The sequence below is a fragment of the Haliotis rubra genome, unplaced genomic scaffold, assembly GCF_003918875.1.
Source record: "Haliotis rubra isolate DU_JTF1 unplaced genomic scaffold, ASM391887v1 Scf441, whole genome shotgun sequence".
In the NCBI taxonomy this organism is placed as follows: domain Eukaryota; kingdom Metazoa; phylum Mollusca; class Gastropoda; order Lepetellida; family Haliotidae; genus Haliotis; species Haliotis rubra.
In genome coordinates, this window is record NW_025767126.1 from 412,874 (window position 1) to 435,490 (window position 22,617).

The window sequence follows — 22,617 nt, forward strand, 5'->3', positions numbered from 1 at the left end:
TCCACTTCGCTCATCACCAGGTCGATCACCCGTCAGATCTCCACATAGAGCGCGACAAGTCAACTAGATCGCCACAAACCTCATCAGATATACAGACAGCTACACGCAGTCCCTAAGAGCATCTACAATTTGTTAATGATGATGGTTTTGAGGGATGATGGAGGAATCATATTTTCTGATGCAGAGATACGGTATTGGATGGTCAATAACCTAGATCTCACATCACCATCTAAAAGTGGCAATACAGCTTAGACGATTTGATGAAGGAAGATGATCCAGATGCAATCACTCTACCCCCCGATCGACCCGATTGCGGCAGTGCCACAGAATCTAGATGCAGCTTTCCAGAAAGGTACACGAAGTTCAGATACCACATCTGCCCAACTTTCAAGCCAAGAAGTTCTCCACGCATAACATGGACTCCTTCTACAAGGCCCAGGACATCGATGAGAACTATAAGATCATCAGCGATGTAAAGAACAAGATTTACAAGATGGATGATCGCAAGTTGGCTCATATAGAAACCATGACGAGACGTATGTTCTTTGGGTTTAAATAGATCTAGGACGATCAATGAGACTCTTATTACTAGATTCGATTCCACGACGGAAGATGATAGAATGATTTATTCTGGCCTTACTTATGCAAAAGAAAGATCAGCAGTTTTTTTAACGGATCATCTTACATCTGTTTCAGCAGCACTGACCTTTAGCTTCGTCGCCAAGGCCTCCTCAGCCTCCTGTAATTGGGGGAGAACTTTACAGCCCCACTTTATACAGCCCCTGGTGGCTACAACATCCATCTTTGACGGAGAAATCGACAAAGTCGCCAAGGAAGTCTCTAAGATTCCAGGAAGTCCTTATGATTAGATCGATGGACACATCTAGCCAGCGTCCATTCGTGGCCAGACTTCACAAAGATACTCAGGCAGATCTAAGTTCACGGGCCTACAAAGAGCAAGAGACAGGAAGATAGCCAGCTCTAGAGGTAAGATTCTTTCATCAGCCCATGACGGCAACTATAGAGGAGGATCAGGAAGAGGCAGGGACACCCAGAGGTTCCCGCAAATTATAGACGCTTGAAACACAGGGTTCGAACGACACTGGAGTCTTCCACCCCCAGCCGCTCCAGTACAGCCAGCTCAAGTGGGTGGACGCTCCAACTACACTGGGAAAACTGGGGAATATTGCAAGACCTTTACGCCTCCAACATTCTTCAACACGGATTTCAGATCCCTCTACAGGCTAAGCCTCCGCTGACAATCAAACCCCCCAAGTTCGATTTACAAGCGCAACAACTACCAAAGATAAGAGAGGCTGTTTCATCACTCCTATCCAAACAGGCCATAGAAGTAATAGATCAAGCAAACGTCGAACCAGGTTTCTACTCCCCAGTTTTCCTAGTTCCCAAGAAAAACTCCACGGAGAAATACAGACTCATCTACAACATGAGCTTTTCAACAAGAACTATCTACGCAAACCACCCGGGTTTCAAGATGATACATTTACCTCAGTTACTTGCCAGATGATTTCGTCCTATGGACTACATGGGCAGCATAGATCTACAGGATGCCTACCTGCACATCCCCATTCATCCCATTCCAGGAAATACCTACGATTTACTCTAGAAGGGCTACATTACCAGTGGAAAGTACTTCCCATTCGAATATCATCAGCCCCTGGCTATTCAAGGATAACGAAAACCGATTATCAAATTTCTACATCAGCCAAGGGCTACGAGTGCTTTACCTTCACGACGGGATACAAGTAGATCAAGATCCACTGCGCGTCTCAAACTACAGTTAAATTACATCATAAAGCTACTAACACAACTAGGTTGGTTAGTAAACTTACGCAAGTCGGACTCTAGTACCGTCAGCCAAGACCTGCAGTTCCTAGGTATTCGATTCATCACAAATCGCAAACCGATTTTGGTACCAGAAGACCGCTATTCAAGATACAGCAGACCATTCCACCAGCTCTACTCTCTCCGCTACCACTGCACAATGGCAGAGCCTACTAGGTCTTCTCACATCAGCCCAAGACATGACTGTCACAGGCAGATTACAGTTACGCCCCCTACAGGTCTCATCAACGCACATCTCAACGATGTACAACCATTCAGTCTCCACCAAACATCTCAGACCGCATCTACTATGGTGGACCAAGAAATCGAATGTTCATGCGAAGGGATTTGTTTAGCAGAGCAGGAATACAAAACCCATCTGTATGTAGATCGCCAAGTTACCCAAGGTTGGGGAGCTTCCATCTCACCAACCACATCGATATCAGGGTTATGGAATCAGCAAGAATGCAAACTCCATATAAACAGTCTAGAAATGAAAGCTGTAATCAACGCCATTCTACATTGGAGCACATTTCTACAAAATGCTACTAATGATCCATACAGACAATTCGACAGTGATGCTCTACATAAACAAGCAAGGCTCAACGAGATCGATGAACCTTTTGAACCTAAGCTTCAACTGTTCGATTTAATACAAGATCTAAATCTACATGTCAGAGCAGTGCACATTCCCCGAGCCAGAAATATACTAGCAGACTTCTCTCTCTCGGCCTCATCTACCATCACCGACAGAGTGGATGATCAACAGGGAAATTTTGCACAGATAATCAAGCAATTAGGAGCCACTTGACTAATAGACCTATTCTCGGCCACGCTGATTCAACAATCAGCTACCGACATTCTGTGTCACCAGTCCCAGACTCCAAGCTTGGGCAACGGACGCTTAAGTCTATCATGGAAGGCCTCAATGCGTCGCTTCCGCCCGCCAGCAATAATACCTCAAGTATTACAGAAAATCAGACAAACACAGAGCCTACTAACTCACTTTGGTCGCTACCTCACTGGCCGGCCAGAACGCGGTTTCCCATACTAATTCAAGAAATCGGTCAACCAACACTGGAGCTGCCTGCCGCGCCAAACCTGTTAATTCATCCTCACACCAAACAAGTGCACGGAAACCCAGCAATGTTCCAACTACACGTATGGACTGTATACAAATGTGTTTAAACAAGAGAGGATATTCTGCCAGGGCGCAAAAGCAGTCACGCTTTGCCTTCACGCTATTCAACTCGTAACTTGTAATGACGGCGACAAGTGGCACAGTTTCGAAAATTATGCAACAAAGAAAGGGTTTACAGCAAGAGAGGCTTCACAACCTCAAAGTGGCAGACTATTTGTGTTACCTACGCCAAAACAAACATTTAAAAGGTTCAACGATATCAACATATCTTGCCGCTAGCTTTAGTTCTGTAATCACCATGAGAACGGGTGTCAAATTGACAAGATCTCCAGAGTTACTGGCCTTACTACGAGCTTTCCGATTGGAGGACCAAAAGCGAAGTTCCACTTCCAGCTTGGGATCTGAATGTAGTGTTACAACACCTCACGAAAGTGAGGTCTATGAACCTTGGAATCGATTAAACTTTGAATTTCTCTCACAGAAAACACTGTTTCTGCTATCGCTAGCCACAGCAGCAAGAATGTCTGAAATTCACGCTCTGGATTACGAGAGGATACAGTTTGATGACAATCATAACACAGCACTTCGGATTAAGATGGGATTTCATCGCGAAAAATCAACTGCCAGGTCAACCAGACAGATTATTCCACATCCCGCTTATCCTCTATTCTCGGATCAGAAGATACACAAGACCTATCACTGTGTCCGTAAGAGCTCAAAGTTTATTTCTGATTTATCCAAAACAAGGAGAGAAGATTTCTCAAACGCTTATTCATCCCCTTTATCGCCTACGAATCAAACAGAAGTGTCACGACCACAATATCTATTTGATAAGGACTGTCATTCTCCTCGTGCCTACAAGGCAGCAGGCTTGGACCCACCAACAGCATCAAATCCACCCATTATGAGATCAGGGCACTGGCCTCTACCCTCATCCTTACACGGTAACTGTTCCTTGAACACGATTATGGAAGGATGCTATTGGAAATCTAACATGGTATTTGCTTATCACTACCTGAGAGACATCACTACAGAAGATGTCTCTGGCATTCACCATTTCGACCACTGGTCCTCGGCCAGCAACTGACAGTCCCTCGTAGGCGCTAAAATATTATCCTCACAAGATTAATATGTATTTTATACATACTCCATCTAGCTTATAACTCTCTAATGGAGTTTTAGGGCTATGTATATATGTTTAGCTTAAGTATTCAACCTTAAGCATATACTTTTTGGTATAGTCAATTTCAGTGCCTCTATCAGAGTCACCTATATATATATATATAATTTATATGTATTGTTCAATATATTCATAATGTAATTCCCTTTAATGGCTTTATATAACCTATGGTTTCTTTATACAGGAAACATCCTAAATCTAAGCCTTCACTGTATTGTTATTGTAATGGGTCATGCAAACTAGTGGTCGATGTGTTGACCCACATACAATAATGAATGAGTTAGTTTAGTTTTACGCTGCACTCAGCAATATTCCAGCTATATGGCGGCGGCCTGTAAATAATTGAGTCTAGACCAGACAATCCAGTGATCAACAACATAAGCATCGATCTACGCAATTGGGATATGATGACATGTTTGTCAACCAAGTCAGCGAGTCTGACCACCCGATCGTGTTTGTCGCCTCTTACGACAGGCATGGGGTGCTGCAGATCAATTCTAACCTGGATCTTCATGGGTCAGCACACATACAATAAAGTCACAGTGTATGCTTATGATATGTGATAACCATGGCACCCTATTCTGCCCTCAAGTTCCCATGGGAAAAAATATGTTCTAATATTTTAACACTTAATGTGACCTCCATCACATTAAAATCAGAAATCTAATTGAACACATGAACGACAATATCACCGCCTTAACAAAAAAAATCACCTCTGGTATCTTAAAATGTTGAATTCATTTCCTTCAACTTTCTATATGATTATGAAGTGTATTATATCACAACAATAATATACCTACAGGCATATATGTTATTATGGGCATACCAGTGCAGTCATGTATGTATAAAAGCTACATAACAGGTTGTGTATGTGTTATAAGCCTTTATATCACTTCCTTATGCATTACTTTGATCTACTGATGAACTTGTTGTTGACCTGTCAATCATGGACAATCCCCAGTTTCACCTACATTCTAACATGTGATAAGGCTGTTACACCATGTTACAGTGAAGGCTGGGTATGTGTAACTATGTTGGCCCTGGGGTATATACGTCATATTCCCCGCCCAGCTGACATGTCAAGTCATTCCATCATGTGTTTGTGAGATGGTGTTCTGTGTAAAATGTTTGAATGGTGATACACATAAAGGGGAGGAATTTATGGATGTCATCTTCTATATTATGAGGTATATGCCTTTTTGAGAGTATATTCTCATTCCTTCGTAGGTGAATGGAAACTAGGAAGCAGAGAACTATATATGTACATGGGAAAACAACAAAAGTGATGAGATAACAAAGGTAGATGCTTAACAAGGGAAGGCAGTTTTTAATTGCTGATTGTTGATAGCAATGGACAAATGGAAGACAGTTATTCTAGGAATAAATAGGACAGTAAGGTAATAGACACTGATAGGTGCTAAATTACCAATCAGTGCTTATTACCTGTCAGGTATATGATCTGAAACATTGTGTTCCTTATCATACAGAAGTTGGCAGCCATACATTTCCCCCTTCTTAGTTCTGTGTATTAAACAGTGTTTATGGTTTAACACTGCACTCAATATTCCATTCCAGTTATAAATGGCTGACTGACTGAGTTTGGTTTATAATTGGAGTCTGGACCAGACAATCCAGTGATAGTTGTCCTAAAGTGTTTACTTTTCGAGGTATGGATATATGTGTGAAGAAGGTATGTGTGTACAATTTGGAGTCTGGACCAGACAATCCAGTGATAGTTGTCTTGTGCAGTGTTTAATGTCACTTGATTGTGATGAACAAGTGTTGAGCAGTCATAAGGGTCATGTTGGTGATGTAGTGACTGTTTTCAAGGTGATGTTGGTGATGTAAATTATTTAAAGGTAGACCTAAATTTTATTTCTTGTTTTACGGATCTGAGGACAGAAATCCGTAAAACAAGGTATAAAATTGGTCTGACCTGATATGTGATTAAAATGAGACTGATGTAACACAATATATCATGAACTTGGGCGAAAATGATGAACATGATGAAAGACATGAGGACGAGGTTGTGAAAAAACAATTTTGTGAAAGTGAGATTGTAAAGAATAAAAGTGATCATATTCAGGTTTATTATTACTGTATGATAAAATGATATGACTGATAAAGAGACCAAGTCACCTTGGTAAAGGTTCTTTGTGATGATGATCTGATGTGGATGCTCAAAAGGTGAAATTAATTACACAGGTGAAGTCTTTGAATGTGCTATTTATTTAGATAGATACTATTCAATGAAAATGTCTTTGTGGAGGAAAATATGTGGGCAAATGGCAAGAATTTGTTCAAAGGAGTCCCAGACAATACTGTTCGTGTGTGCATCAAAGATACCACTGATATATCACTAGACAGTAATAGAGATGTCAGACTCCATTACAAGACCTTGACAAAGGGAGTATGACTGGGTGTTTTGTGTGTGTGTGTTTACAATGAATTACAGAACATGTCTGTAGTCTATAAGGAAGTTTACTGAACCCATCATTCACACTCTACTGTATCACACGCATACAGTACTATTGTCGGACAGCCCACCATTGGCAAAATGTAGACTGTATGTGAAATCTTTTGATACTTCCCCTTTGAAGTATGTCACAATGTTTTAGTGGGTTTGAGTTGTACATTAGTGAAAGTCTCCTGTGGCCCTCTGTGACCACTCATATACCCTCAGGCAACATGTAACTAGGGCATTATAAGAATTTATCAGCTGTTCATTGAGGGTCAGTGTCAAAATTATTTAGGTTATTTAAACCCTTACCGTTACATTTTGTCATTGGAGCACCTGTTTTTATGTATATCTAAGATGATATGATAGTTTTTATATTAAAGTATTACTTTGATTAAACTGACTGACTGAGTTTGGTTTTACGCTGCTTTTAGCAATATTCCAGCAACGTCACGGCGGGGGACAACAGAAATGGGCTTCACACATTGTACCCATGTGGGGATTCGAACCCGGGTCTTCGGCGTGACGAGCCAACGCTTTAACCATTAGGCTACCCCACCGCCCCTTGATTAAACTGACAATATGATGTGGGAACATCGTATGTTTAAGTGAAACAACAAGCTATATATGATTGAATAATGCTCATTTTAGACACTACTTTTTGTGTTTTTGTTTCAAATTTCATTTAGACACCTGTCATTATTATTATAAGATTATTTTAAAGGATATTACCTGAAATCAAACCTGATGAAAAAAGTCTTCCGGTCATTAGCATCTTGGCCCAGAAAGTCTGTGCCTGTCCTTGCTCAAATACCCTATACAACTTTCTCCTTATATTAGTTACTCTTCAAGTTCTACATCCCTACATAATGCCAGAATACTGGCATGTAGATGCTCCACTGAGATGATCACTCTCTGTTTGTGAGTCACTGAATGGGCTGTCACTGTCTGTGTCTGCCATTCAGCTGGTAAAGTGAGTGAGTGACTTTAGCAATATCCCAGCCATATCATGGTAGGAGACCCCAGAAACAGGCTTCACACATTGTGCCCATGTGGGGAATCGAACCCAGGTGTTCAGTGTGACGAGAGAATGTCTTAACCACTAGGCTACACCACCACCCCCAGCTGGTAAAGACTATCTTGCTTAATGACTATGATGTTGTTGGTATGGTCCCTTTAACTATCAACTCCATCAAGACATGCTGGGGTCATGAAGGGCAAATTTTGTTTACTAATATTTAAGGGTGTGTCACTTTGTAACATGATTCTAATCTATATTGGCATTTTATTGTAAACAAAATGGTTTTGGTGTAAATAATTACTTTAATGACACAGTGGTGTTTTTGTGATGGTGTGCTGATGCGGTCCATAAGGTAATTTAAAGGCTATTAATCTCTAACCTAAATGGCCTGAAAAATCATATAAAGTTTAACAATTCTTTTTATCTATTTTTCTTACATACCAACTCTGATTTGCAGAACGCTATATATATGTTCCAAATAAAAGAAATGAATTTATCAGAAGAATAGCCTGAATTGGGACGCTTTTGATGATTTCATGAGAAGCAAAAATACAGTCCTTAGCACAGTCACAGATGCATGCTGGCAGACAAACAAACAGACAAATACGCAAATTCTTATCTAACTTCTGTTGCTGACAAATTTCAAAATATACTCTGGTAGATATTAGGTGTATGTAAGATATATCTTACAAAAAGCAACCCCAATCATTGAGGATGTTCATCAGAGTTAAGCAGTAGACATGCATGAAAGCAAATCATGTTCGATAATCATCCAATACACCTTCTTGCATGATTGGCTTCCCAGTGTCAATATTATTAGCTATCTCCTTATACCTTTTAGTGATGGATCAGTTCAGTGTACTGCAGTGCATTGCCAAAAGCTATGCCACAATACTGAATGCCCATCAGTAAATGGGTACCAGGTAGGATGATATGGTTATGTGACTACTATCACCTGAGGAAGCAACTTCAGTTGTATGATTCACAGAGAGCTGAAAATGGAAGTCAGTGGATCAGATTAGGGTAATGATAATGTAATGCTCACTTTCTCTCTTATTACAAACATACAACAAACTTGTATCCTCCCAAGGGAGCTGAAAATGAAAATCGTCTCCACACTGATCCATTGACTGGGGTAATAATAATGTATCGCTGTGAGCTTGCTTTAGGGTATGGATATTGTGTAGTATTTTCACTGTTCTTGTTGAGAGGGGCGGTGGGGTAGCCTAGTGGTTGAAGCATTTGCTCGTCATGCCGAGGACTTGGGTTCGATTCCCCACATGGTTACAATGTGTGAAGCCCATTTCTGGTGTTCCCCGCAGTGATATTATGGGAATACTGCTAAAAGCAGCGTAAAATTAAACTCACGCACTGTTCTTGTTGAGGCAACTTAGGTTGTATACTCCCAAGCAAGCTGAAAACCTGTATGTTAATTGAGCACTTTGAGTATGCTTTAGAGTCTGGATTGTTGTGTGGGTGTTGTAAGAGCACATATAGTATGATGACAAACTGTGAGGAGTGTATTCTGTACCAAAAGACTTCACAGACTCCATGTTAGTCCAGCCCCATCCCATTATATGCTGTTAGCCACAATCAGCAATTCCCATGTACTACTCTCCTTGACTGGTGAGTGGATGTTTGCGTTGACCGCTACTGGGCAGACTGGTTGGTCAACAGGACTGACATCGCCTGGACCCTGGCAATGAAACAGCACTGACCGTTTACTCTGAGAAAGACAATATTGACTCTGGCACCAGACTAGTAGCCAATGGTCTACGAGGCACCAAACTGGCGCCCAAGATTTGGCTTTCGGTGGTATTCTGTGGATCAGTTTGTTTGGAATCAAATGTAAATGAAACAATCACAAGTAAATTTGAACCTGGAAGAAAGAGATTTTAAAAGTATGTTCACTATTCTGGCAATTTTCTGGCTATCTCAGCAGGTTAGATGAAAAAGTCTCTAAGTGAAATGTTAAATTGTTTGAACATTTATATTTTTATTTGATTTTCTTTCTTTTGGAGTAGTTATTGCCTTTATCAATAGAATGGCTTTGTCACAGCAAGTGTCACAACAAGAATAATCTTCAAAAGCTTGTATTGGGAATCAGTATAGGTTTTTGATATGAGCTCACATTACCTCCATATACCATGGGGATTGTACTTGGTAGAGATCATATGTACAGCTGAACATCATTTCAAGAACTGATGTTGTGTAGAACTTCATGAAAATATTGTCCACCTGTGACCAGAGACCATCTAATAGATATGGTCTCTGCTGTGACTATTAGAGACTATACATGTTCAGTCAGTTATTGAACCCCCTTTGTTTGTGTTTTCAAGCAGTGGGGAAGCCAAGTGGTCAAGGTGTTTTCTCATCATGCTAAATGTCCAAGTTTGATTCCCTACATTAGTACTATGTGTGAAGCTGTTCCCCACCATGATATTGCTGGAATATTGTTCACAATGGCATGAAACCAAACTGACTCTCTCACTCAATTGTTGAGATACACTAAAGTCAATATTCATTGAAATCTGCCAATTCATTGAGCATACATTTTGGTGTACTGAGCGTGTTGGATTATTTGCTTTCGAGAATGGCAATATTGAATGTCATATGTTATGTTTACACAGAATTGGATCAGTAAAATTGATTGGATTAATATCAGCATGAACGATGGACTATGTCAATCAAGAACTCAAGCCTCTTCATTGATAATACCAATGAATCATATCAAATAAACTATCACAATCCTTCAGTTCACACTGCATGGTCTTCTACAGGAGAGAAACTTGGACAAGAAAAATGTCATGTATTACAAAGTTGCACACATGCTTCTCAACAAATCTTTTTTCATAACAAAATGTCATTGTCTGCAGAGATGATATACTAGTATATGATTTCTGTGTTCTGATATCCATGGAAACAGGCATCAGTGTTTAAGATCGTATATCCCGGCTGTGATAAATATGCACATATTTTGACAAAGGCACAATAGCTGGACAAACAGTGTAACAGCTGCACTGACCGGTCTGGGGCACCTGCTAGCTGCCCACATCAATAGTAATCACTTCTGCAGTGGATGGTCAAATAATGGACTTGGCTGATCAATATGTCATGGATTTTGAAGAAAATGCTCTGTCAATACAAGGCCATCTGCCCTGATGCCTCTATCTACTGATGGAATAGTAGGGCCATGATGGACTATGCTGAGATGCCAACCCATATGATTTTATGGTATTCATTACAAAAAAACAACACTAAATACGCAACTATGATAGCAGTAAAAATCTATGAATGTAAAAAAATACAAACCAAACACAATAAATTTCAACCACATTTTATTCAGTTTAAAGCTGTATGTTTATACTTACTACTGATTTAGGTTAGTACAATGTTAATAACAAGTTCTTAGAATATATATATATTTTTATTGAATATGAACATTCTTTGGAAAAGTTAACACTTATTTTGGCCAAAAATACTAATTTTTGCATCAGTTTTTGGTCAGATTACTAAATGGGCTAAATTAGGGTTGGCATCTCTGATTTGTGGGTTGGTTGTTTATCTGTGTGAATGTGAATGGTGTTTTACATTTTAGGAAGTACTATTTCCTGAAGTTATCTAGGAGGAGAGAAGCATAGGGAACTTGGGACCTGTCCAATCCTCTGAATCCCACTGGGAGAGAAGCATAGGGAACTTGGGACCTGTCCAATCCCCTGAATCCCCACTGGGAGAGAAGCATAGGGAACTTGGGACCTGTCCCACCTCGGAATCCCCACAGGGAGAGAAGCATAGGGAACTTGGGACCTGTCCCACCTCGGAATCCCCACTGGGAGAGAAGCATAGGGAACTTGGGACCTGTCCCACCTCTGAATCCCCACAGGGAGAGAAGCATAGGGAACTTGGGTCCTGTCCCACCTCGGAATCCCCACGGGGAGAGAAGCATAGGGAACTTGGGACCTGTCCCACCTCGGAATCCCCACAGGGAGAGAAGCATAGGGAACTTGGGACCTGTCCCACCTCTCCCAGGAATCCCCACAGGGAGAGAAGCATAGGGAACTTGGGACCTGTCCCACCTCTGAATCCCCACAGGGAGAGAAGCATAGGGAACTTGGGACCTGTCCCACCTCTGAATCCCCACAGGGAGAGAAGCATAGGGAACTTGGGTCCTGTCCCACCTCGGAATCCCCACGGGGAGAGAAGCATAGGGAACTTGGGACCTGTCCCACCTCTGAATCCCCACAGGGAGAGAAGCATAGGGAACGTGGGACCTGTCCCACCTCTGAATCCCCACAGGGAGAGAAGCATAGGGAACTTGGGACCTGTCCCACCTCTGAATCCCCACAGGGAGAGAAGCATAGGGAACTTGGGTCCTGTCCCACCTTGGAATCCCCACGGGGAGAGGAGCATAGGGAACTTGGGACCTGTCCCACCTCTGAATCCCCACAGGGAGAGAAGCATAGGGAACGTGGGACCTGTCCCACCTCGGAATCCCCACAGGGAGAGAAGCATAGGGAACGTGGGACCTGTCCCACCTCGGAATCCCCACAGGGAGAGAAGCATAGGGAACTTGGGACCTGTCTCATTTCGGAATCCCCAGATGGAGACAAGCGTAGGGTACTAGGCACCACCCCACCCTAGAATCCTCATGGAAAGACAAACATGGGGTACTGGGAACCTACCCTCCCTGGAAACCCCACAGATACACCACAAAGCCCATGCAGGGAAATAGATGTACTTACTGGGTACCTTGAGTTAATCCCAAGGCCATTATAAGTGTTCCGGTCCCCATATAGCTGGAATATTGCTGAGTCCGGCATAAAACTAAACTCACTCACTCATTCTTAATGTTCCTTCTCACAGTTCTCTTTTGTAGAGTCTCTCAAAGTTGACTTTTGTAGAGTCGTGTAAGAAAGTGTGCAGAGACGGTTTGCTCTGTGAAGGATTATCCACCTTGCCCACTGAAACAACCCCAGGTTTGCACAGTCCAAACCAAATTAAACTTTGCACACTGCTTTGTGACTCTTACCCAGAGTGAAGCCATTGAGTCAGCCACTTTGATGTCACTGGGAAGGGGCTAATTTGGTGATGGATCAATGTCTGGGGGTGTACAGACACTGGTTAGCAGCAGGGCGTGCACTGTTGACAGCAGGTGCCCAGAGTCTGGTTGTTGCATCATGCCAAGTTACTCCATTTCAATTCTAGTTTTAGTGTTAATTATGGAGTTCTAGTGTTAATTACTGAGCCCTTGTGTGAATATCTGTTTCTGAAGGGGTTCCAGCTACTGGCTTGTGGTGCCTCTATCACATAATAAACTACTTTGTTAGATAACATGTATGGTTTATTGCTTTGCCAAATGAATTGGACCTTATTCTCCTACCTCCATACAATATCTCATCTGTAAATGTTTCCTGAATACATGATATAGTGTTCAGTGATATAGGTTTTATATTTCATGTAGAAATTACTCTGTATTGATATGGAATTTTGCCCTCAGAAAGACAATTCCATCAGCATTGAACCATTTACCAGCATATTCAAAATATAAGATTATATGGATGGCAGTGAAGAAGGGAGACTGTGGTGGGGTATACAGGATAAAATGGAATAAGGAGCTGATGGGAAGAAGGACTTTTATTTAGAAGAAAATATGTGGATGGTTGGTTTGGAGAAGAGAACAAAGAAGATTTTGTGAGTAGAGACAGAGCCATGTTTGGCATGAGGGGAGTACAGAGTAAAGTAGGAGCAAAGAGATGGTGAGGAGGACTGACTGACTGACTGAGTTTGGTTTTTACGCCGCTTTTAGCAATATTCCAGCAACATCACGGCGGGGGACACCAGAAATGGGCTTCACATATTGTACCCATGTTGGGATTCGAACCCGGGTCTTCGTCGGGACGAACCAATGCTTTAACCACTAGGCTACCCCACCTCCCCTGGTGAGGAGGAGAAGAGTGTAGAGTCTAAAGGCAAGGAGAAGACAGGGCTATGAGAGGGTTACCTGCAGAATAGGAGGAGAAAAGGGAGTTATGAGGAAAAGAAAATGAGCTTATGAGGAGAAGGTGGGGAGGATAGACAGAGAAGAGGGTTATAAGGAGAACATGAAAGGGGTTATGAGGAGAAGAAATGGAAGTTACAAGAAGAGCGAAAGAGCTTTATAAGGAAAAGAGGAGAGTTACAAAAGAATTAAGAGAGAGAGAGAAAAGAACAGTACCGAGAGACAGGTACCAAAGACATGGAAAGCTTAAGACATGTGAGAATCACTTAGGTAAATTAATAGCTTTCTTTTTGTTGCGAAAATGAAAGCAGAGAAGAGCATAAGTTGCAGAATATATTTTATGTGGACAAAAGAAGAGAGGAAGAAAGAGGTTAGGAATGAAGAGTAAAAGAAGACAGATGAAGAAGAATGAGAGACATTTGAGGAAGGGTGAAAGAAATTACAAGAGAAGAAGAGGAAAAGAGCAATTATAGTAAATTTACTTGATGAGAGCATTAAAGAAGACAGGCCAGGAAAAATGGAAGAAAATTTAGAATAGCTAAAAGAATTTGAAGGGATAAAAGAAGAAAAGGTTTGATGAAAAGCAAGTTAGCGTAAAGGAGATGAAGAAAGAAGGCTGTAAATGGAGTAAGTTAGCTGAGGTAAAGATAAAAAGGAATAAAATAGAATAAAAAGAAAGCAAACGTTTATTTTTACTATAAACAGATGCTAGAGTGTTATATGATCATACCACATGACAGGTGTGCGAATGTGATAGTGTTACGATAAACATCATCACACATCATACTTTTTTTAAATGTATATTTATGATCTGTATTCTAGTTTTCTGCCATGGGGTTTTTGTTTAGTGGTGAGTCTGGCAACAGGAGATAGGGATGCAGTTGTCATATCAACACCCTTAGAGTGAAGCCTGTAGGGCATGTTTGTTTAGGTAATATTGATAACCCTTTCACTTTTCTATTTTGGCTATATGATAATAATTGTAACTATCCATAAGAGTATTAGAGGTGGTGGGGTAGCCCAGAAGGTGAAGTGTTTGCTTGTCACGCCAAAGGACTGGGTTTGATTCTCCACATTGGTACAATGTGTGAAGCCCATTTCTGGTATCCCCAGATATTGCCAGAATTTTGATGAAAGTGTAAAACCCCACTCACTCACTAAATTGTTACTAAGCAATAATACACTTGTTCAACACGGTTTTTTTCTGAAAAATATATACTGTTCCATACATAGACTGTTATGTGAGAACTAAGTATGGGGGAGAGCGGAAGGTCGCGGGGTTTGATCCCTGACCGAGTCATACCAAAAGACGTTAAAATATGGTACTTGTTGGTCCCTGCCTGGTGCTCGGCATTAATGGGTACAACAAGGACTGGTCGGCTCGGAGTCAGTATAATGTGTCTGAGTGGGGTATTCATGCTTCACTGCGGCATGGTATCTCAGTGGGCTAGCACTATAAAACCAGCTTAAGTCTGGGCTAGTACAAGCAGCCGCACATACACCACATGCATGCACGTTGTCCTATGAGCGAAATATTCTCAAGCACGAAGTTAAGCCAAATTTCACCTCACCTCACCACTAAGTATGGAGTGACTATAAAGATTACTTCCTGATCTGTATAGAAGTGGGTCAGGAGCACTTCATGTGGTGAAAGTGGTCTATCAATAGTTTTAAAAACATCAGGAGACAAGGTTATATGAGATGTGTTACTAGTAAATGTTGGACTGTGGAGGAATTTGGAACATCCTGTGAGGTGTAAGCAATGATAGAGCTGTTTAAAAGGTTCATATACAAGTTCCCAATGAATGCAGATAGATACTGACAATTCCATGTGGTAGTCATGCCATGGAAAATATATCCCAATATATATGTGGTGGGTTGCTAGGCAATATACCGAGCAATGTTAAAAACATGGTACTTGTTGTTACCCTGAGTGTTCCTCATTAGGGCCCCGACCGCGTCATACCAAAAGACGTTAAAATATGGTACTTGTTGGTCCCTGCCTGGCGCTCGGCATTAATGGGTACAACAAGGACTGGTCGGCTCGGAGTCAGTATAATGTGTCTGAGTGGGGTATTCATGCTTCACTGCGGCATGGTATCTCAGTGGGCTAGCACGTTAAACCAAATTTCACCTCACCTCACCTCATTAGGGAACAGTACTGGTTGGTTCAGAATCAGGGCTAGCACTAAATAACAAACATTAGTCCAGATTGGTACAAACATACCCTCCCTCTTGACATACAAACACTCACCTCACCTTACCTTCCCTCTCCTCCACCTCACTTGACCTCATGTCACCTCACGGGATTGGGTGGTCAGGCTCACTGACTTGGTTGACACATGTCATCGGTTCCCAATGCTCCTGCTGTTGATCACTGGATTGTCTGGTTCAGACTTGATTATATACAGACCACTGCCATATAGCTGAAATATTGCTGAGTGCAGTGTAAAATTAAACTCACTCACTCACTCACTTTATGTCACCTCACCTAATGTCCTACTTCACATACACCCCCCACCCCCATGCACACCTCACCTCACCTCATTGCCCCTCCCCCTAAGCAGATCGTCTGTGGCACCTGGGTTCAATTCCCCACATGGATTCAATGTGTGAAACCATTTCTGGTCCCCCCCCCATATTATTGCTGGAATAGCTAAAAGCTAAATATTGCACTCACTCCCCCTACGCATCTCACCTCATCTCACCCAACCTCAATTGATAACCTATAGCTATACAGTATGTTGCCATAGAATCCCCACTGTAAGTATTGCAATGTACAAGGTGTTTACAAGAGTACAGCCCCCAGCTGCTCCATGTCCCGTCATGCTGTAATGTTTCCAGTCCCCAGCCCCAACCCCAGTCATACACTCCCAGCTGTCTTCACTCCTTACATGAAACACATCAAAATATGATGGCATGCAATGACGTCATGGTAACCCAGTCCCTGTTCATCTTGAAACCATCACAGAAGCTGAAGAACCATCTACCTACATACAACGGACATTACTTTGCTTTGTGAATCAGGAATTTAAGATTCAAGAAGATTTCACTTAAAACAGAACAGTGATTTAAGTGTATGTATAATCAATGTAATACTGACATCCTTGCTGTAAATAAACTTTGAACAAGTGACAGAGGAGGGCATAATTAAAATCCTGACAAATCATCTTCATCTCAAGACATTTTATAGGTATTTAGATGCTGGATGTTATCGTGACAAGTTTTGGTTTGTTTGGTGTTTAATGCTGCACTCAGCAATATCCCAGCTATATGGCAGCAGTCTGTAAATAATCGGGTCTGAACCAAACACTCCAGTGATCAACAGCATGAGCATCAATCTACGCAATTGGGATATGATGACGTGTTTGTGACAAGGAGTTTTGTAGATAGTAGTTACTTCATCATACATACACAACAGACAGACAGACAGACAGATCAACCCAGGACTATTTCTTACCCCGATGCCAGGTGAACTCCTATATTTGACAGACAGACAGACAGATCAACCCAGGGCTATTTCTTGCCCTATGCCAGGTGAACACACTTTCTCATACTTTATACACCTTGTCATTATCTTCATTGTATTTTATAGATGAAGCCCATTTGTGGGTCCTCTGTCATAATATTGCTGGAATATTGCTAAAAGTGGCATTAAACCCTCAGACAGACAGATCAACTCAGATGGCCTCTCACTCACTCCTCAATTCACCTGTCCCTCCTCGCTCCTCCCCACTCACTCACTCCTCCTCCTCACTCCTCACTCCTCACTCACTCACTCACTCACTCACTCACTCACTCACTCACTCACTCACTCACTCACTCACTCACTCACTCACTCACTCACTCACTGGTCTGTCCAGTAGCACATATAAGTTATTTCACATACTGAGTGGGTGCATCTGCACTGCCTTGAACCAAGCTGCCAGCACCCTTCAGCATGGGAAGTAACTTCTTATGATATCCTGTCATTAAAACTGCTGCCTTTGAAACACATATCCTTCATCAGATTTGAGCTTGATTTGATTCTTTTCTATAGGATGAATGTGCTGCAGTGCAGTAGTTCTGTGGCTACTTAGTTTCATTGGCATTGTTTAAAGTAGTTCATTTACACAAATGCTAAGTGTGGATCAAAAATGTTTTATCTAAGTAATTATTGTTTGAAATTGTCAGCAACTAAAATCACATTATTGATGATTGAGGAGAACTTTGTTAGTCACGATTTTTATTTTGGTGAATAGATGTTTAAATAAATAGATCTGTTAATGTGAATAATTTGATGATATTGTGATAGTAGTCTGAAAAGATTAATAATCAATTCTGACCTGTACGCATGATGTATTCCTGCAGGTGCCAGACAGAATTGTCTGGCACAAGAGCTGATTAATGATGATATTAATCATCTTTGTCAGGCAGGCAGCCATTAGTTTTCAGGCCGAAACCTCAAACTACTGGCCCAAACTTCAAACTTTTCCTGGCCCAAACATCATACATATCATGGTCCAAACCTCAAGGTTCTCCTGGTCAAAACCTCAAACTTCTCCTGGCCCAAACGTCATACATATCATGGTCCAAACCTCAAGGCTCTCCTGGCCCAAACCTTTTAGTCATCCAGGTCCAAACCTCAAAGTTATCCAGGCCCAAACCATACATTTAACCTGACCCAACCTCATACTAAACCTGGCCCCACAATTATACTTATCGTCACACCAAAACCACACACATACCCAGGCCCCAAACTGTGGCCCAGCTGGAATGCAACTCAAAACCCCTGACTAACTGGGATTAGCAGGCACTGACAGCTCTGAAGGATCTGGGATCTCAGGATGACAGCTTGTCATTGAGGGCCATGTAGTGTTATCTTCAAGATGGTTTGAAATTGGTGTTAGCCCACACTGTAGACTACTGCCTGTTTAGCCTGTTTCCATAGTGATTTTCAAGGGAATGAAAACATGATGATTACCAGTTTCTTGATCTAGTTCAAGTTTTAAAGAGGTGTTGGGGTAGTCTGGTGGTTAAAGCGTTCGCACTCCTGATGCCGAAAACAGGGGTTCGATTCCCCACATGGATACAATGTGTGAAGCCCATTTCTGGTGTCCGCCTTCATGATATTGTTGGAATATTGCTAAAAGCGGCGTAAAACCAAAACTCAGTCAGTCAGTCATGTTTTAAACTCACAAGGAAACGCAAAACACTTTTGGAGTTTCAGATACTCATTGGTGCAAATAATGTTGCTTTGACAGTAACATTGTTGAATATGTTAAACAACTGATCTTCAATCAAAATGAACTTGGCTAGAATGCAAGAATCCTAAATAGGTTGTTTTTAGAGTTTTAAAATTCTTCCTGATGTTGAGATACAGGAGTGTTATGATGAGAAAGATGTGATAGTGCCACCAGAAATGAGAGAAAAATGACTGTAAGGCTTTTTATGGTCACCTATGTTGTTGTAGGAAGGTAATGCTCTCATTTTAGCAGTAATGAATGGTGCAGTTTTATATTCAGGTACCTGGGCATGAAATATATAGATTGAATTTGTGGAAATGTTACAATGGCTGTTGGACCTTTGTCTTGTTTTCTTTTATCTTAGCAATCATTTTCTCATGTTTAGAGATTATTCAATTTTCTTGTCGTGTTTATGGGATTATTATCTTAAATATATGTCATATACCTTTATAATTTTCACAAGGTCTAAAAATTGTGGGAGGCAGGTGTTTGCTGGAGCTACCTCCCCTGGAAGTTAAGCCCTACTCAACATGTTTCATCAGTTCTATTCAATAATTAGCATAGAATATATTTTGTCACTTGAAAAAATATAACCACATTTATAACATAATTATGGTAATCATGAAGAGAAGTTGTACTTAATATTAAACATTATAGTAGTTTTTCACGATTGAGTTCTTTCACACATGTAAAATCATAAAACCTATGTCTGGATTCTTGTTATGAGGTATGCAGACAAATGTGACACAATGTACAGTTTACTACATATTTTAGAATCCTTTTTGGATTGTGCTCAACTGGTAATTTTACTATAATTTATGGGCCCTCAGATGGGCTAGGTCAGAGAATTAGAAATGAAAAATATTAAGAAAGAAGAATTTAGTGATATTTTCATATGTTTACTGTTTCTGTATCAAAGACAAGTACAAAGAATGATTATTGATTCTGTCTTTTTAATAAACAAATCAAACTGGACTATGTAGTGTGCTGATATTCACCCTGCAGTTCTTCAGATAGCAAGGTTAGATGTTCGGTATCAGATGTATTGTTCTGTTTAAAACTGATTCCCCTTGAGGCCAACTACACTCATCCTCAGTTGGCTAACATCAACTTGTCTAAGTGGAATGGGTTTTGATGGAAAGAGCCAGGAAGTACCATTTTTATGTTTAGGAACTATTTGAAATGCAACATATAGGACCCCATAAATACACTCGTAATATACTTCTATTTGTAATTCAATTGGAAATTAAGCTTAAACATGGAGGAGTTGTCTCCTTTGAGTGATAAAGAACATCTTCTCATTTGTTTCAAATGGACCTGGTGATCACAAAATAAGAAACCATTTTGTTTACTGTGTGGTATTTTGTTTCTGAAACTACTTCGATGTACAATTTTTAAAACTTAAAATATTGGTGACAGTTGGCAAGTAAATGTGAAACATATTTTGTGTACTTTTGAAGAAGGTGGTATTGTGCTCATTTCTATGACTTCTTATGTATATTATGATCCTTTTTGATTGTGCTCAGCTGGTTGATATTTTGATTTAGGGCCCAGAGGGGGTTATTGTTGGAAATGAATGAAAGGTGGTGGTTTTACAGATTTGAAACAATTATGATTTGCAATAACATGCACCTGTTTATGTTATTGCTAAGAAATTGCATCTTTAGTTGGATTATGATTTTCACTGAGGATGAAAGTGTCAAGAACCTGAAAATTACTGTTTCTCTTTCAGTAGAAAGCAAACTTCAGTGTTCACCAATAAATGAATGTGTAAACTCTGTGTACATGTTCAGGGCTGGATGTGACCATGTGTAATCTGCACTATGTGTTTGTATGACAAGAATTACGTACAGTAAACTACAGTTATAACAAAGTCTAGGGACCACTAATTTTAGTCTGCTAAATGTGGAGTTTATTATGAGCATTTAGAGCAAGATATACAGTAAGTTGGGGGCCAAACAAGCGATTTATTATATCAGATCGATATAAGCGTGTTTGTTATACACACAGTTTTTATTTCATAGGCGGATCCAGAGTGGGGTGCAGGGTGCACAGCCCCCTTTTTGTCCTGAAGGTATTAAATGACCATTGAAACTCTTGTGAAAATGGTAAGAGGCGACTAACAGGATTGGGTGGTCAGGCTCGCTGACTTGGTTGACACATGTCATCGGTTCCCAATTGCGTAGATCGATGCTCATGCTGTTGATCACTGGATTGACTGGTCCAGACTCGATTATTTACAGACTGCCGCCATATAGCTGGAAAGTTGCTGAGTGCGGCATAACACTAAACTCACTCACTCACTCCTTGTGAAAATGAAGTGTGCACCCCTTTCTCAATAGTGTGCACCCCACCTCAATGTCATCATATCTACTGCAACTTGTTTCCTTATTTTCGTCTTGTTCTGGTTTCTTTACCAACTGTTTCTGTTTCAGGACGAAGATACGTCATCACAAACCTGGCCAGATTACTACATCGAGCGAATCAGCACAATGTCGCCAGTGAGTATAGACACTTATCATGCAACTATAACCTACGTCGATGTGAAAAATCGGGGTTTTGGTAACCCATTGCTCAAAGGGAGGCCACTAGCTTTACAGAATGACTTTCCCAAAATAAAAGGAACTGCCAGTCATTGGTTTGAATCCCAGATTGACCTGGTTTGTCTGCTCCATTTCAGTTTTTGAGAGATTCATTTCTTGGCTTGAGCTTCACAAAGTAGGTCAATCTTGACTGTTTCTGCTCTAATATACTAAAAAATCAGAATAAGCTTTTCAATCCCAGAAATGAAATATGATTGTAAAAGCATGTATTTTGTCTGAGAAGTTAAAGTAGAGAAAATGTGGTCCTGGGTAGGACATTTTGTAGCATATGGTACCAGAATGACATGCCACATGCCCTGAATCAACACCTGAGAATTCATTGGTTTGATCATTTCATTCTTATTTCACCCATACAATGTTCTTATATTATTTCAAAAAGCATCACAATTGTCTTGAAAAGCCCCTGACCTGTTGGATGAACCTGGTGAGGTGTGGGCAAGTTATCCCTCTGGCAACACTCAAAATGTCCATAGTCCTGTCTCACCAGTACAACAAGCCTGATATCTAATACTGCTGGAGGAAGAACTTGTTATAAATAATTGATTGTATTCATGATTGATTCTCACCTTGATAGTCAGTAGGGAAGTACTATGAATCTTTGCAATGTTGTTAAATATGGCTGCCTAGGTCAGATCACAAGTCAGCCTAACTATATTCTCGATGTCCAATGTTTGAAAAGCTTCCATTTTATTTTGAAGGAATCATTAGCAAAGCCATATCCAAAATTTCACATGTGTGGGTAATGTGGTTAACCAGATATTTGTCATCACAACACATTGGGGTATAATATTTCTAAAAAATTGCAGAAAATGAAAAACGATCTGTCATTTGGTACCTCTTGGATAATGGTATGCCCTCAGATAATATCATATAAAATATGTTCAGTATAGTATTGGATGACTTCCCGTCATAATCAACATTCAAAGATTTGGATTGCTTGATTTATATTTAGATGGGGCTGTTTTTTAAGGACACCCCATTTTAATCTTTCAAAAACATTGTGTCCAGATATTCAAGCTGGCACTGTTTACAATATATTGAGAGCTGACACTTGTGTGACCATTCAGTATTTAGTTTGAACCCTTGGCATCATGTATGAATAAGTGAAAACATTAGAATAAGTTATGTCCTTATGATTACCTCATC

At 40.7% G+C, this 22,617-nt stretch overlaps 1 protein-coding gene across 1 annotated transcript in view; it reads left to right on the forward strand.

The window, feature by feature from the left end:
* LOC124289437 (disheveled-associated activator of morphogenesis 2-like) overlaps positions 1 to 22,617 on the forward strand; it is a 128,418-nt gene that overhangs the window by 74,230 nt on the left and 31,571 nt on the right. The window contains 1 exon segment of the mRNA XM_046726053.1: positions 21,304 to 21,369. Coding sequence (XP_046582009.1) covers positions 21,304 to 21,369 — 66 coding nt within the window.